Here is a 16,573-nt window from a genome sequence, read left to right on the forward strand (position 1 = left end):
TCTGATGTTCCCTGGACGTTATCTGTAACCTGAGCCATTTTACAACCTTATAATGTGGGTTGTTTGGAGCTGGTAAGCCTTTTCTGGTTTTGATGTTTGGCGGATATCTACCTCTGAGCATTTGATATATTGTGGTGAAGAATTTACCATTCCCTACATATAATGACTTTCTAAACCTGCGCTGACCTTTGATGTATGCCTGACTTCTGAACTTTTGGACATTGTTCTTCTCAGCGGCGGTTCCATTGTCCCTTGGCGCCGATATATTTGCTACTATAAAGCTTACAATATGTCTTATGGCTAATATGGAAGAAACCATATTCTCCTACTAGTTTTCTCCTAGGAGATCATTTTTAGTCTTCTGTTTAAAATAACTTCTAATCACTGTGCAATTGAAAAAGTACCAAAAAGTATGTGAAAAAGTACTGTCAAAAATTTAAAATAAAAGTATTTTATTGCTTGCTGGGGCTTAAAAGGCATTTTATTGGTAAGATGTGAACACTTGTTGCGTGCAAACTGTTAAAGGAAACCAGCATCCTCCAGTGGTAGACAGGTCATGTGTATGCTAGGTGTGTATTTTATCCCACAAGTGGGGCTTGCACTCTCTTGCAGGTAGGCACTTATCTGTTTTTAAGTAGCGCTGCTCATTTCCTTGCCATGTACTAATTTAATTCATTTTTGGTCAGCTTCCCCCACTTAACAGCCTTGCTTTTGGTGTATATGCAGAGCTTCCGTTTGGGTTCAAGGTGCGTTTGCATTTTCTGGGGAGGCTCAGCGCATCTCTGATTGGAGGCCATTCGGAGGCGCTGATCCATCTGGTCGGTGATGCGCTGATCCACCTTTTGCAAAAATATTAATTGGATCGGGCCCATAGTGTCTTTATGTAAACAGTGTCCTGACTGAGAATAAAATATAGGACTCTGGCACAACTACCTTTATCTGTATATGTTTGTGTACCTGCTTATTTTTTAGCTCTCAGGCCATTCCTGAAACTGCATGTTCATCAGTCTCTAGGGCAGGTACCTACTACAGATCGATTTGATAGTCATTGCTCTTGACGAGTGATTTCACAGAATGTGATTTTGGACCCTACATTCTCTGAATGAAATTGCTCCAAAAATGCTGGAGGCTTCATAATTGGAATTTCAGCAAATCCCATCGCACCTGTGCAATCACAGGCGTAAGCTTGGTTTAGCCTAGCCCTTTTGCAAGCATCAGTGATTCATTGAAAAAAAACTCCAGTGGGCCCCCGGCCAAACATAACATCGTTTTATCCTAGATGCTCCATTCCCATCTAAGGATTAGTAGACTGGTTGATTGATAATTTCCAGCGGGTCCAATCTGATTTCTGATCAAATTTCCAATCACTTCTGTACAAAATTGTTTACAAAAATGATCGGGAATCAGATCGGATCTGTTGGAAATTATCGATTTGAACCTTCAATCTGATGGGAAATTGCATGGTGTGTTCCTGGCATTAGGCCCTGGATTTTAATACATTGCTCTGTCTTATCAGAAGCAGAGGATAGAACAATTCCTTAATTTTTGATTTGGATTACATTATGAATACATGATCACAGAACAATACAGATGGTCACTGAGTTAAAAATATTTCCAGTCTACATGCAAATTGTATACTAAAATAGACAGGAAGTTAATGTTAGTGGCCTAATTCCAAACTACGTACAATTTTCATTAAATTTGCATGCAAGCCAAGATTAACATCTCACTGACCATCTCTACAGAACAACTTTGAGAACAAGTAATCTACACTGCATTTTATGTTATTAAATTTTATAGAAACATGGTCTTCAAGTTAGTTAGTACATTCAATGTATACAGTTTACATTCACAAAAAGTGTAATACATATGAATAGCACATCTTATAAACTGTACATAGATATGGAATAGCAGAAACCCTAAGATAGATTATCTATTCATAACATTGTTTATCATGTCTCCACAGTTGATATCGACATGGATTTGGCAAGACCTCTAAAAGTGAACTTCAGTTTTATTAAGTTGGATCAGGTGAATAATTTCCTGAAAAAGATCATGAACACTAGGAGTGGCCCTCTCCCCGAATCCCCATTGTCACCTGATGAATTCTTACTAACTGACGAGACTATAAAAGATCCAGCACACTACAGAAAGGACCCTGCTACTTTCACCCAAGAGGCCACAAAACCTCATACACTACAAGAAGAAACATGGAAATTTGTGTCAGTCTTCCAGAAAATCACATTCCAATCCACACAGGTGTTCATTTCCTTTGAGACAGTGCCACACCCAGAAAGTCCTTGCATTCTGTCCTCTTTCTCAGAACTTCAGGGATGTCTCAATATTCAAGTAGGAAGCAAAGTACCTGGTAAGTTGCAAATTTTGCAAGTGTTTAGGAAATGTGAGTAGGTGACCTTGTAAGAATCTAGTAACATTCCTGGTGAAAACGGTATAGTATGCGAATGCGAGCATGAGACAATTAGTACTCCCGGGGTGGAGGATAATCTGTCAATGTGCAATTGTTCTCTCCATTATCTCTTGTTTAATAGCATTGATTTTGCATTCATTTGTTCTTTAGCTCCCAATGGAGCAAAAGGCATAATTGAAGAATCTCCAATCAGATCTATTTCTTGATATTTTCTTGATTTCTTTTCATGTTTTTCCTATCTTTCAAATTTCCTCTTTAACTGATCCTCTCCATGTTTTTCGAGGCTGCCCCCTTCTTCTCGAACCCTGTGGATTCCATGCTAGGGGCCATATGCAATTAACTTTTTCACCTGAGTTATCTCAGTAGATAGTAGATAATTTTCATCTTCTGTTTAAACAAAATTTTCAGCATTTTACTATTGAAAAAGTATCCTTAAAGGGAAGGTTCAGGGAGGGTGGGCAAAAAATAAAAATCAAATTCCACTTACCTGGGGCTTCCTCCAGCCCGTGGCAGGCAGGAGGTGCCCTCGCCGCCACTCCGCAGGCTCCCGGTGGTGCGCCCGACCTGGCCAGGCCGGCTGCCAGGTCGGGCTCTTCTGCGCTCCAAGGCCCGGAACTTCTGCGTCCCACGCCGGCGCTCTGACGTCATCGGACGTCCTCCGGGCTCTACTGCGCATGCGCAGAACTACTGCGCATGCGCAGTAGAGCACGGAGGACGTCCGATGACGTCAGAGCGCCGGCGTGGGACGCAGAAGTTCCGGGCCTTGGAGCGCAGAAGAGCCCGACCTGGCAGCCGGCCTGGCCAGGTCGGGCGCGCCACCGGAGACCACCGGGAGCCTGCGGAGCGGCGGCGAGGGCACCTCCTGCCTGCCACGGGCTGGAGGAAGCCCCAGGTAAGTGGAATTTGATTTTTATTTTTTGCCCACCCTCCCTGAACCTTCCCTTTAAGTTGATTAAAAAGTACTATCAAGTTTATTTGGAGTATTTTCTTGCTTGCTGGTGGCTTAAAATACATTTTGTGGAAATATCACCTTGGAGAAAACTCAATTGAAAAAGGTAATTGCATATGGGCCTAGGTCTTTTTCTAAAGATTCCTCTCCTTTCCTTCAGTTGATTTTTAGCAGACTTGGAAAAAAAAAGAAAAAAATGAAACAGTAGCTTTACTTTTGTGTAAGAAAAAAATACATAATGCTTACATTGTCTACACAAATAATTAATGTTGTTAAAACTGCCTTTTGAATGAAATAGGCAGCATCGATAACTCTCTAATAATGTACAAAAACAATAATGTACAAAAATAATGTATACAAATTTTAAAAAGTATCTTTTTTTGGAACTATAGGAACAGTTTATGGATTTATACTCGGAATGTTTTCAGACTGTCCTTTCTTTTTGTGCCATATGACTAATGGCTGGCACATATCAGAAAGCAGAATTTCTAGCATGTCAGTGTTTCTTAGCTTAGGAAGGAAAGGCATGCCTGGGGGAATGCCCAAGAAACCTGTTTTCCTGTACAATGTAACCACTAGCACATGGCTTGGTTAAATCCATAGTACAGCAGGTATGTCAGTGTAATACAATTGTTCATATACTTTCAAAACATATTGCTGATCTGGTAAGGACTGTTGGGTGGGTCGATTCACACTTTAAATTATTTCTGGAATCGAGTCACACTTTAAACTATTTCTGGAATAGGTCCAAAGGCAAAAACTGTGTGACTATAACAGACTTATTTATTTTTATTTTTTTAAAGAGTCGTTGGGGTTAGAACCCTGCTGTAAGGAGGTGGAATTAAATTATTTTTGGAATCAAGCACACTACATTATTTTTGGAATAGTTTGGAAGGCAGACACTGTGTAACTATCGTACCACAGACTTTTTTTTTTAAGAATATATCCGGGAGGTTAGGGAATAATGGGGTCCCCTGCTGTAATGGGTGAAATGTAATCACTTAAAACTTTAAAGGCCTAACCAGAGGGGGAAAACATCCAGAATAGGGGGGTTTCTTAGGTCTACCTGATGTCATAAAAGAAACTGTAGAAGATGAATAGTCTATATTTGTTATTAGCAAAAGGTTCCGGTCTATAATGTGAGCGTAGCTCATGTTTACTCTGACTTTATGGGTTTGATTTGTGTTTTTGTTCTGTTCCATGCACTCATTTACTAAATAACCAAATAACTTTCCTTGAGAACAGAAGTATGGTTTGAAAAAAAGAATCCATCAAGTCCAAGCTGAGCACTCGGAATGCCAATATCTAGTCTTGGCATCTAACAAACAGTCGCATAACGCGGTGTTGCTGAGTCTGTTTATTGCTGTTTGCCCAGGAGAATTTTTAAAAAGATTTTGTGATGTTGTTCCAATCCGAAATATTTACAAAACCAAACTAATTGCTTTTGCTCTATAGCATCAAGTTCACGTATCTCATCATTTAACATTTTCCTCATTTATATTCACCGTCTCTTAAAAATGCTTGCCACATGTAAACCAATATTAATTGGTTTATGACTTTAGTTTACAATCTCTGGATTGCGTTTAAATACAAGTTTGCCTCTAGCAGGCCAGTTTGTATATTATTCCGTATTTGTACTCCAAGTACAGCTTTCAAGAAGCACTTTAAGAATTTATTTTTTTTGTATAAAAAAAAAATCATATTTATCTTAAAAGGAAAAAATATGGAAAGTGCTTGGCACCATAAAAGACCTGATGCTTAGTTGAGCACTGTAGCTTTATGGTGCCACCAAGAAAATCAGAATGAGCTGATGAATAGAAGGTGTGCTTACCGAAAATCTATATCGGTCATTGTAATTGCGTTCCACCCAATAAGGCTCCGTAAAGTGCTCATGGTATTTAGGTTGTAGGAACATTCTAGCAAGTTGATGGGATGAATGTTTTTGGCGCCATTTCTATATTTGATAGCGTGCCACGGGGCCTACAGCATGAGCCAGACCTGACCATGCTGGCGGCCCTCTGTTACTCCACACAGTGCTGCCTCTGTGAGGGCCTAAAGCAAAAAAAATTCAACTTTAAAGACATTTTTTCTAGGCCAATTTGTATGTGCCAGCTGCACCTAAATGTTTCTATAATAAGCCAGCCTTATAAAGAAGACTATAAGCTGAAAATCGACATAGCAACAGAACAGATACAGGAAATATTTTGTAACTGAGAAGTACTCATTGCGGGCCAAACCTAGGTGATTTATTTCCCCTTTTTTAACATAAAAAAATCTGGCAGGCCTCGGCACATTTCAGTGTATCTCGCAAAAGCTTTCTAAGCGAAAATGCAACATGAAAGGCTCAGGGAGTGCTCCGAGACGGCATTCTTGATTTAGCCATAAAGGTTTTGTTTTGTTTTTTTCAGTCCAGTTCAGAACCTTGCACTGATTCCCACGCTTACCTTAGCCAGGGTTGGGAGGCTAGAAAGAAGTTCATAGTCACTGGAAGGATTACTTTCTCATTATGCATCATATTAATGCCTACTATGGAGGAGTCTGCATCATGCATGGTGTGTCTGATAATGATTCCACCAGTCAGACTGATGTTCCTTTCAGATCGCTGCTGGGCATTGGGTAACACAAAGCCAGTGGCTCTTGCTTTCTTCCTGACCTTTCTTTCCCAGAATTCTTTTTAAAGCAGCCAAGACAGAAGCTCGGCAAGACAATTTTTTTAAATCGAAATTCAGCAATGTGTAGTATACTCTTCTAATTGTAAACTGAATGCATTTTAAAGAGAAACTCCGACCAAGAATTTAACTTTATCACAATCAGTAGCTGATACCCCCTTTTACATGAGAAATCTATTCCTTTTCACAAACAGACCATCAGGGGGTGCTGTATGACTGATATTGTGGTGAAACCCCTCCCACAAGAAACTCTGAGGACCGTGGTACTCCTGGCAGACTCCGGTCTGTGAACCTTGTTGCATTGTGGGAAATAGCGGTTTACAGCTGTTTTCAACTGCCAAAAAAGCATGCAGCAGCTACATCACCTGCCAACAGTAAAAATGTCACCATGTAATAAATGTCAGAATGTAAAAATGAAGCACTTTTTTATTACATTATTTTCACTGGAGTTCCTCTTTAAATTGTATATCCCAATAAAAATAAGGTAGCTTCAAGCTTGGCACCTTTTTGTGCTTTAGAAGACATATCGGGCCATATTATCTAAATTAATGTTCAGCGCTGCGTAATATGTTGGCGCTTTATAAATACAATAAATAAATATATGCAATTCCATTTTTCTCCTGAGTTTTCTCCTAGGAGATGATTTTTCATCTTCAATTTAATATAACTTTTTAGCACTTTACTATGGAAAAAGTACCAAAAAGTAGGTGAAAAATGACTGCCAAGCTTATTTGAGTATTTGATTGCTTGTTGGTGGTCTAAAAGGCATTATATTTACAAGTTGTGAAAATATCACCTAGGCAAAAACTCAGGTGAAAAAGTTACGTATAGCCCAAGATCCCTTTTACATAGCAGTGTCTTCTGCCTTAAAGGATACCCGAAGTGACATGTGATAGACATGTGTTTGTACAGTGCCTAGCACACTAATAACTATACTGTGCTCCTGAAAGGGTTAAATATCCGGTATGTAAGTGGCTGACTCAGTCCTGACTCAGACAGGAAGTGACTACAGTGTGACCCTCACTGATAATAAATTCCCCTTTTTACCTCTTTCTTGCTCGCAGAAGCCATTTTCTGCTAGGAAAGTGTTTTATAGTTGGAATTTCTTCTGGAATTACCCTAGTGTTTCCAGCGTGATTATGCAATCTAATGGCCCATACTCACTGGCAACTTTTTGGCCTGTCGCCAGCACACGTGAGCTTGTGCGCGACAGGCCGGCAACAGCTCGTCGCCAGGTCCCTCCGCATACACACGGCGGAGGGACCTGGCAACTGATGCGGCGGAAGCTGTCGCTGTTGCTCCTCCCCCACGGGAAGCCCAATGCATTTCTTATCTTGTTGCTGTAGCTAGTCCGCGTACTCACGCGGACTAGCGACAGTTCTGGCGGAGTTGCGGCGGCGACTGTCGCCAGGTGATTGAGCGGTTCAATCGCCCGGCGACATCAGCGACGAGCGACGGTTCGGGGTGCGCGCCCGTGCAACGCCGCATACTCACGGGCGACCTGTCGCTGCAACACGCGCGCGCCGCATGTTGCGGCGACATTTGTAGCCCGTGAGTATGGGCCATTACTGTCAATCACCCCTTTTGTGGACTAGAACAGTCTCTATTTTGACCTATGACACTGTACTGTTATCAAATAATTTGCATGATCTTGTTTTGTTGTGAGTTTCCAGTATGTCCGACCTTGTATGTTAACCCATTTATCTATTGTGCAGTGATGTGTAATATGTTGGCGCTTTATAAATACAATTAACAATAATAATAATAATACAAATAATGTCACTTCAGTTATCCTTTAATGGGTACACAAATAATACAAATAACATTTATATTGCGCTTGTCTCCTTGCAGACTCAAAGTGCTTGCTTAGTAGGCTGTAGCAGCGTTAGGGAGTCTTGTCCAAGGACTTCTTACTGGAAAGGTGCTTGCTTACATCAGAGCCCTTAACCATTATACTATGTAGCCAGTGAACAGCCAGAGGGTAGTGAGTGTTGTTGGTGGATGAACTGCAGTGAAATCCAAGAACTGGGGAAAGAAAAGACAGAGAACACCAGGAGGTGCCAATATAGTGTAATATTTAGATCAAAGGGAAATTAGAGTGAACAAAATAACTTACAAAGCTTGGTTGTTTAAGGGAAGGTTCAAGCAAAATAAAAAAATGAGTTTCACTTACCTGGGGCTTCTACCAGCCCCATGCAGCCATCCTGTGCCCTCGTAGTCACTCACTGCTGCTCCAGTCCCCCACTGGCAGCTTGTCGACCTCGGAGGTCGGCGGGCCGCATTGCGTACATTTTTACGCATTCCCGCTAGTGCAGGAACATTAACACATACATTTTTACGCATTACTGGTTCAATGCGTACATTTTTACGCATTGAACCAGTAATGCGTAAAAATGTATGTGTTAATGTTCCTGCACTAGCGGGAATGCGTAAAAATGTACGCAATGCGGCCCGCCGACCTCCGAGGTCGGCAAGCTGTCAGCGGGGGACTGGAGCAGCAGTGAGTGACTATGAGGGCACAGGATGGCTGCATGGGGCTGGTAGAAGCCCCAGGTAAGTGAAACTCATTTTTTTATTTTGCTTGAACCTTCCCTTTAAAAGGCAACTACAGTAACGAGCAGGCAGAGAATTTCATGTCCACACGTATCTGTTGAAAAATCTTCCAAATATGCTCTCCAATAAAAAAAACAACAACAAAAAAAAAAGGACCGCTGGACTAAAGTCACACGGGGGGTGTCCCTGTCCAATGTATAGGCTCTCCAACTGAAGGAGCTTGTAAGACCCGCAAAACCTGCCGCTCTTTTAAAGAGAATCTGTATTGTTAAAATCACACAAAAGTAAACATATCAGTGCGTTAGGGGACATCTCCTACTACCCTCTGTCACAATTTCGCCGCTCCCCACCGCGTTAAAAGTCGTTAAAAACAGTTTTAAAAAGTTTGTTTATAAACAAACAAAATGGCCACCAAAACAGGAAGTAGGTTGATGTACAGCATGTCCACACATAGAAAATACATCCATACACAAGCAGGCTGTATACAGCCTTCCTTTTGAATCTCAAGAGATCATTTGTGTGTTTCTTCCCCCTGCATCTCTCATGCACAGAAGTTTCAGGCTGCTCGTTTTTCTCCTGCAAACAGCTTTGCCCTTGTCTGTAATTCTTCAGTATGGCCCGGTGCACACCAAAAACCGCTAGCAGATCCGCAAAATGCTAGCAGATTTTGAAACGCTTTTTCTTATTTTTCTGCAGCGTTTCAGCTAGCGTTTTGCGGTTTTGTGTAGCGGTTTTGGTATAGTAGATTTCATGTATTGTTACAGTAAAGCTGTTACTGAACAGCTACTGTAACAAAAAACGCCTGGCAAACCGCTCTGAAGTGCCGTTTTTCAGAGCGGTTTGCGTTTTTCCTATACTTAACATTGAGGCAGAAACGCATCCGCAATCCAAAATCTGCAGCAGCCCGGGAGTATGCGTTTCTGCAAAACGCCTCCCGCTCTGGTGTGCACCAGCCCATTGAAATACATTACCCTAGCGAATCCGCACCCGCAAGCAGATCGCAAACAGCAGCGGAAACGCTCCGGTGTGCACTAGGCCTACGTGAAAGCCCAGCCAGCTCAGAGGACGATTTATCCAGCTTGTAAAAGATAAGAGAGAAGAGAGAAGCTGCTCTAATCCTAAATAACACACAGGCAGTGTGCATAGAGGGGCCTGGAAGGGGGAGTTCATAGCAGAACCACAACACTGAAGAACTTGGCAGCCTTCCAGACACAGGCCGACAAGTCTGACAGGGGAAAGATACATTGATTTATTACAGAGACAGTGACAGTATAAAGTGCTGCAGTAAGCCAGAACACATTAGAATAGCTTTTGGAACTTGTAGGATGATAAAAAACAGGATGCAATTTTTGTTACGGAGTCTCTTGAAGTGTTTAATAAAATTGGATTTTTTTTCACACTTTACCCCTCTTGAAACGTTTTCTTTGGCTGCCTCCTCCCACCCATCTACTTCTGTTCTAATGGGAGGTGATCCAGCACTGGGACCCTGTAAGAATATCTGCCAAGAGCTTGTCGTATAGTCTCTTGTGGCAACACTCCCTTCTATTCTTTCTAGATAGGGGTTTGCATTGCAGTTAGTTTGATAAATGGCTCATTTCAATTTCAGAATAGCAGCACACTCTTAACAGTGCAGTGCATTCATCAAAATGGATGTGGCACTGCTCTAACATACTGCAGTGCATTCATCAAAATGGATGTGGCACTGCTCTAACATACTATGACCCAGCCATAGAGTGAACATAAAAAGGTGTCCAAGTTGAAACTACCATATTTATTCTTTAGACACATCATACTTAGTTTAAATAAGAACCTTCACAGAAATTATTAGAATTAGAGTTGGCACTTTTTTTTTGAAGAGAATAAAAACTCCAATGTACCCACTACTTAGATTTCTTGGTCATTGTCTCCTCTTTATGTAGAGGTGGGGGAGTGATGGCTTTAAAAAATGAGAGATCTAGGTTATGTAGTGGGTTGTGGGTGATGACTGGCACGGGGGGGGGGGGGGGGATCTGGTGTTTGGGCAGCTGTGTGGGTGTGTGTGGGGGGGGGGGGATTTGGGTGCTTCATGGGTGAGAGGTTTGGTTTACATATTCGCAGGAGGGGATGGTTTCAGAGATGCAAGTTATTTTGATACAGAATCAGATGGTTTCTGTGTTACATAGTAAGTTATGTAGTGTGTGTTTGAGTGTTGTTGTTTTTTTTTTTGGGGGGGGGGGGGGGTGTACGTTAATGGCTTCAGGGCTGAAAAAATGTGGGCTGTATAAAGGAATGGGGGGTGTGGGTTATGTAGTGGGAGGGGATTGAAGCTTTAGTGGGGAGAGATGTGGGTTGTGAAGCCTGTGTGGGGGATGGGGGTTAAGGGGTTCCAATGTCAGGTGCGTGTGTTTTTCGATTGTGGTTGCTTCAGGGGTGAGAGATTTGGTTTAAGTAGTAGTTTTTAAGTCTGCAGACCTTCTGCTGCATTAATAAAGAGGTAATTTTCTTCTTAATCTGAAAAATATAATATAAGTGGAGGAAACATGCAAGGTAGGCAGGATTTGTAGATGAAATGTAGCAAGGGTGTCTTGGCACCCTGTAGGAAAAAGGCACAGGAGACAAAAACAAAAACGGGAGCCCAATAGTGTAATATGTCAAAGGTAGGTATAATGAGTGAATAAGAAAAATACTACTCACAAAGGAGGGTTGCAAGGGGCAACTGACCACAGAAAGCAGATGGAGATAATTAACCCGACTCCACTCGGGGGAGGGGGTCCTAGTCAGGACTTGGATGCGGTCTCTCTCTAAGAAATAGGCAATATCATCGTGGTGGGACTACGGATGGTCTGTCGCCTCCCCTCAGACAGAATGTGTGTGGGGGTAAACTAAGCACAAAAATCTTTTGTAAAATTACAAAGATTTCATCATTGAGTTAGGAAACCTCGTCTATTTTCCGATTTTAAGCTGTTTTTAGATGCTTTTATCACACCAGGGCGCCTCTTTACCTATTGTGCTACGATTTGTAGATGTTAAACTGTGAGTTGTGCTTTCTCACACATACTAAGGCTAAGATGCAAAAGATATGAAACAAGAAATCTGAGACCTCTATTGAATGGGCTTGATCCCTAGATGATCTGTTATGTATCTTCTATTTTTTCCTACTTATGTTTTTCCTTAAATTCCCTCACATTTAAAAATATTATTACTTTCTCACCTGCGTCTGCCCTCAAATGCTATAAAACTGGATTGAAAACGTAAAAAAAAGCAGTTGCAGGAAATGCGAGAATTCAGTAGCTCAAGAGCACGGTCATATAATCCGTACTTTGCTCAAGAATATGTGCTTTCTTCTGCTGACCCTGGAAGATTAGCGTTAAACCCCAATGGATGTTAAGTACGGCTCAGCCACACCTCCTCAGAGCTGGGTTCTAGCTACAATTGGCCCTTGGAGCAAAAGTAACTTGGGGAGGCCGGATGCCCCCCTTCCAAACCAAATTACCTCCACGGCCCCTCAGCCGTCTGTCAGGTCTGACCCAACTCCCCCCCCCCCCCCCCCCCCCCACACACACACTATAATTAGGTATTCATCATACATCCTTTAAAAAAGCATTTTTGAGGTTCCCATTATTCACCTCTTTTTCCTATACGGAGTGTACACATTACATCCCCGCTCTCATGGGTTTCCATAGCTGGAGGGGAGGGGTGGACACCTTGAGGCTCTGGGATCCTGGAGAATTGCACCCTTTGCCTCTATGGAAGCACCGCCCCTGCACCTCCTCCTTCCCAAGCCCTAATATGAGGGATGTGAGTGCTAATTGTCCCTTCCAAGAAGGTCATCGCTACTATTGCATGACACTATGACACTACTGCATGACACTATTTAAGCTAAGAATTTTAATATTTCCAGCAGTATTTTTTGTTTTAAATGTTTCCCTTATATTTATTCATAATTTGAGAAGAGTAACCGGTTGAGTCTAATAGTATTTTTGGCTTCATAAATTGGGATATGCAGTGGGTAGTTTTTCCAGATAGCTTACCCATTGGGGTTAGCATATGTAGGCAAATCCAGGGGGAACTTAAGGTGCGAGTACAGGAGCATGTGTTGGACATCCTGGGTGGCAATAATAGATGAGAACATAGAAAAGAGAGGAGTTCCTTGGCAGACCACTTTCACTACCAGACGTAGGCTCCACCAAAGGCCTAAAATTCTAAGAGATTTACAAATTGAGAAAGAAGAGATGAACTTAGGTCCGTATGGCTTGAACTAGAAGATCAGCATCTCACCTTTTCTGTGAACTGTGTTAATAACTTTCACTGACACCTACATGTGGATTAAAAAAAAACGAATGGATTTATGAGTTGAATGAAGTGAACTGGATTAATGTTAGCCAGCAGTTGACCCATCGCTCTAATGCTCAATAATACCAATTGTCACTATATATATATATATATATATATATACTGGCTGAAGCCTCTCCTCCCCCCTTTAGGATGCTGCTGATTGTGCAAGGGAGCTTAAAAAAGTGGATTTTCGCAGAGTTGGTCAAAAGGAGGTGTTTTTCTTACTTTGATATCTACTGTGCTTGCCTTTCACTTGTCCAGCCAGGTCCTGTATTTTTTGATCAAGCTAGGCAGGTTTACAATGTCCACTAACCAAAACAGTAAACAACTCGTAACCTTGCTGCCATCAGTGTCCTAGCAAAATGTTACTTTTTCGTGCCTGTTAGATTCTGCAGAAAGCAAAACTTTACTTAGGTGCACATGGTAGGCTTTATGGATTTGGATAATACCTCTGCTACCAGTCTTAATCACAACTAGAATGCCATCTTCCCTGATCTCTGCTTTTGAGCAAAATTTGTTCTTTGTTACTAGTTTTGTGCTTCGTGCCATTTGGCTGTCATACGTCCATGTGAAGACTGCAAAAAGAGTGTCATTTTTACAATAATTATGTATAAATGATTTAGTCAGTGTTTGCACATTGTAAAATCGTTTAAATCCCTGATTTACATTCTGACATGTATTACATGGTGACATTTTTACTGTTGCAGGTGATGTAGCTACTACATGCTTTTTTGGCAGTTGGAATCAGCTGTAAACAGCTATTACCCACAATGCAACAAGGTTCACAGACAAGAATCTACCAGGAGTACGTACTCAAGAGTTTCTTGTGGGAGGGGTTTCACCACAATATCAGTCATACAGCGCCCCCTGATGGTCTGTTTGCGAAAAGGAATACATTTCTCATGTAAAAGGGGGTATCCGCTAGTGATTAGGATAATTCTTGGTCGGAGTCTCTCTTTAAAGACCTCAGTGCAGCCTCAGTGCAGGGGTCCCTTATAAAAACGCAGCACTCTCTAGACTCTAAGTCCTATCTTTTCGACTGACCCAAACTAATGGGCTTGATTCATTAAACCGTGATAACTGAAATATCACACCTTATCAAAGATATCACACCTTATCAACTATATCACACGTTATCAAAGTTAAACATGCTTTATCAGAGTAGCATAGCGAGTGCTACAAACGTATGCCTGCTAATTGACAATGGCACTCGTCCTGCCCTAAGTCCCTGCGGGTTCGTAGCGCTCGCTATGCTACTCTGATAATGTGTGTTAACTTTGATAACGTGTGATACCTTTGATGAGGTGTGATATTTGAGTTATCACGGTTTATTGAATCAAGCCCCAATCTGTGTTGGCCAGACAGGACTTGATAGCACAAAGCACCATCATCCTATTCAGTAACTTTGACACTGTGTAGATCGGTTTCTCTTTTGTAGTGCGCTTCACATCTGCCGCCTGCCAAGAAAAAAAGCGTTCTCCTTTTTTATGGTCTAGGGAAGCGACAAAGCGATGAGATGCTTGAGGATCAAATCGTGATCTAATAAAAACTATTCAGGAGGTGTTTTCAGCTTTTCAGTGTCATGCCCCTCTCTTTTAGGCCTTTGTTAAGAGAGAAATGAAATCCATGTTTTTCAAAATGTGCTATCTATTTCACACCAAGATACCACCAGCACACTCGGATTAATGTCATTATTTTTATAGCATGAAACCAATACATGAAATAATTCACCAGGTCTTTGAATTTATTGTGGGCCAGCAATGCGGCCATCTGCAGCAGCTGCATTCTTCTTACAAATTATTTGCCGACCCAAGCCAGAGACAGCGACAAAACTTGTCATCCCACATATACGTGAGATCAGGAGAGAGAAAACCGAGCATTGTTCTTCCTCCGTGTGGCCATCTGCTCTACAGATGTTATTATATAGAATTACTGAAGATAAAATGATGGTAGCTTTTTTTTGTTTTTACTTTGTTTTTACCAAAACCTCAACAATTCACGGTTGTTTACATGAATCTACTTAATTCCCTTATGAGACAACATGATCCACTTGGGGTTTTGATCATCCTCACCAGGGTTGCTTTTGATCGCTGTCCTTGTGTAAATACAACTGTGCCCAACATGGAAAAAATGACTATCGACTCAAGTTGTAGTGAAAATATTCCTCTCTAATCCTTGCCTTTGTACGAGTTATATTTAGTACAAGGAAAGCTTTTTTTCTTCCCTTACACGTTTTATATGACATTCTCCTGTAAACATTTTTTGGCAGTCTTATTTCTGTAATTTTAATTTGGATCCAGAAGATAGTTAATATGTAATCGGAGTGTAAGTCTGTATTGCTAGGGTTTTTTTTTTCCCCCTTCTTTCAACAAATGAGTAATCTGAGATCGAGGGAGTCTTTAAAATCCTCCCCATCCCCCCCCCCCAGATTTTCGTTTTTCATATTTTATAATATGTTTCCTTCTTTTACACAACTGGGCTTAAGTGTTACTCTTGGGAGTTGTTTTTTAAGAATGTAAAAGATTAAGGCAGACCTGAACTAAAATTTGGAAATTTTGTCTATAACTCTGTGACACTGCAATATCGAATAGAAACCCCCCCCCCCCCCACACACACACACACTAATTTAAAGATTCTTTATAATGCCATGTTTTAACCAAACAAAGATCAATCTTATTTGAACCCTGTGTACAGAGAAGTTCATTGTGAACAAATTCATAAAGACTAGTTATATAATGTAATTTAGTAAAAGCTAATTTTTGTAAAAACCAAATAAGGCCATACTGAATGCTTGGGTTAACGTAGATCTTCTTGTTTCCTTTAATGACATGACAGCAATATAGAATGCTACTCCCTGTGTCATCCTGGAGCAAGGTCAATGTCACTCCTGTTAGAGGATCCACATTGAGGTCCAAATCCAAAATCAACCAAGGGGAGGAGAGGTGTAGACGGAAAACAAAATATAAGATAAAAAGAATAGGAATGATGGGATGTCAACAAGAGTTCCATCAAGATGATAGTGTATCTCTCTTGCTGCGTATGATGAGGTCAACGTGTCATTGAGGCCTGAAAGATCTAAGGTTTGAGAGTAGTTTAGAGATAAACATTTCATAACTGGTTACTAAGATATCAAATAATAGAGAAACCCTGGTGGGGGCATGTGGTGATTAATATGTTCATTTGTACAAAATAGTATTTGTATGAAAATATATATGTCGAATTAATAGGAACAAAAAAAATATATGCTCTGCGTTTACAAGTTGAGAACAATAGTGCGTAAGCGCAGTTGGAGACTGTATCATATTGTATCATAGTTCATCACAGATGAGGGTGCCAGAACCTAATAGCCCAGTTATCTAATAGGTTCATCAGTACCCATTGACATCTGGGTTTGGGGCACAAGGTTGCCTTGGGCATTGTACTTACATCTGGGTTTTGTACATTTTTTGTGGTCACACTACCAAAGCCAATTAGACATCATGTGGCAGCCGTGTATCAGATTTACCGTTATTCACCCGCATATGTTATCCCAAACTTTTTGGGTTCGTTTTTGATGAGAAGCATCTTGTGCTCTCTTGACCATGATATTTATACCTTTAAACCACTTCAGTCCTGATTAGGTGAATGTTGTTTTATTAAATACAGTTTAATAAAATGCCA

At 41.1% G+C, this 16,573-nt stretch overlaps 1 protein-coding gene across 3 annotated transcripts in view; it reads left to right on the top strand.

Moving 5' to 3' along the window:
- Positions 1 to 16,573, top strand: part of VPS13B (vacuolar protein sorting 13 homolog B) — a 1,202,086-nt gene that overhangs the window by 884,738 nt on the left and 300,775 nt on the right. For all 3 annotated transcript variants that reach the window (XM_068237718.1, XM_068237719.1, XM_068237717.1), the window contains exon 36: positions 1,967 to 2,368. In XM_068237718.1, coding sequence (XP_068093819.1) covers positions 1,967 to 2,368 — 402 coding nt within the window. The remainder of the gene's footprint in view (positions 1 to 1,966; positions 2,369 to 16,573) is intronic.

Source organism: Hyperolius riggenbachi, chromosome 5, assembly GCF_040937935.1.
Source record: "Hyperolius riggenbachi isolate aHypRig1 chromosome 5, aHypRig1.pri, whole genome shotgun sequence".
NCBI lineage: Eukaryota > Metazoa > Chordata > Amphibia > Anura > Hyperoliidae > Hyperolius > Hyperolius riggenbachi.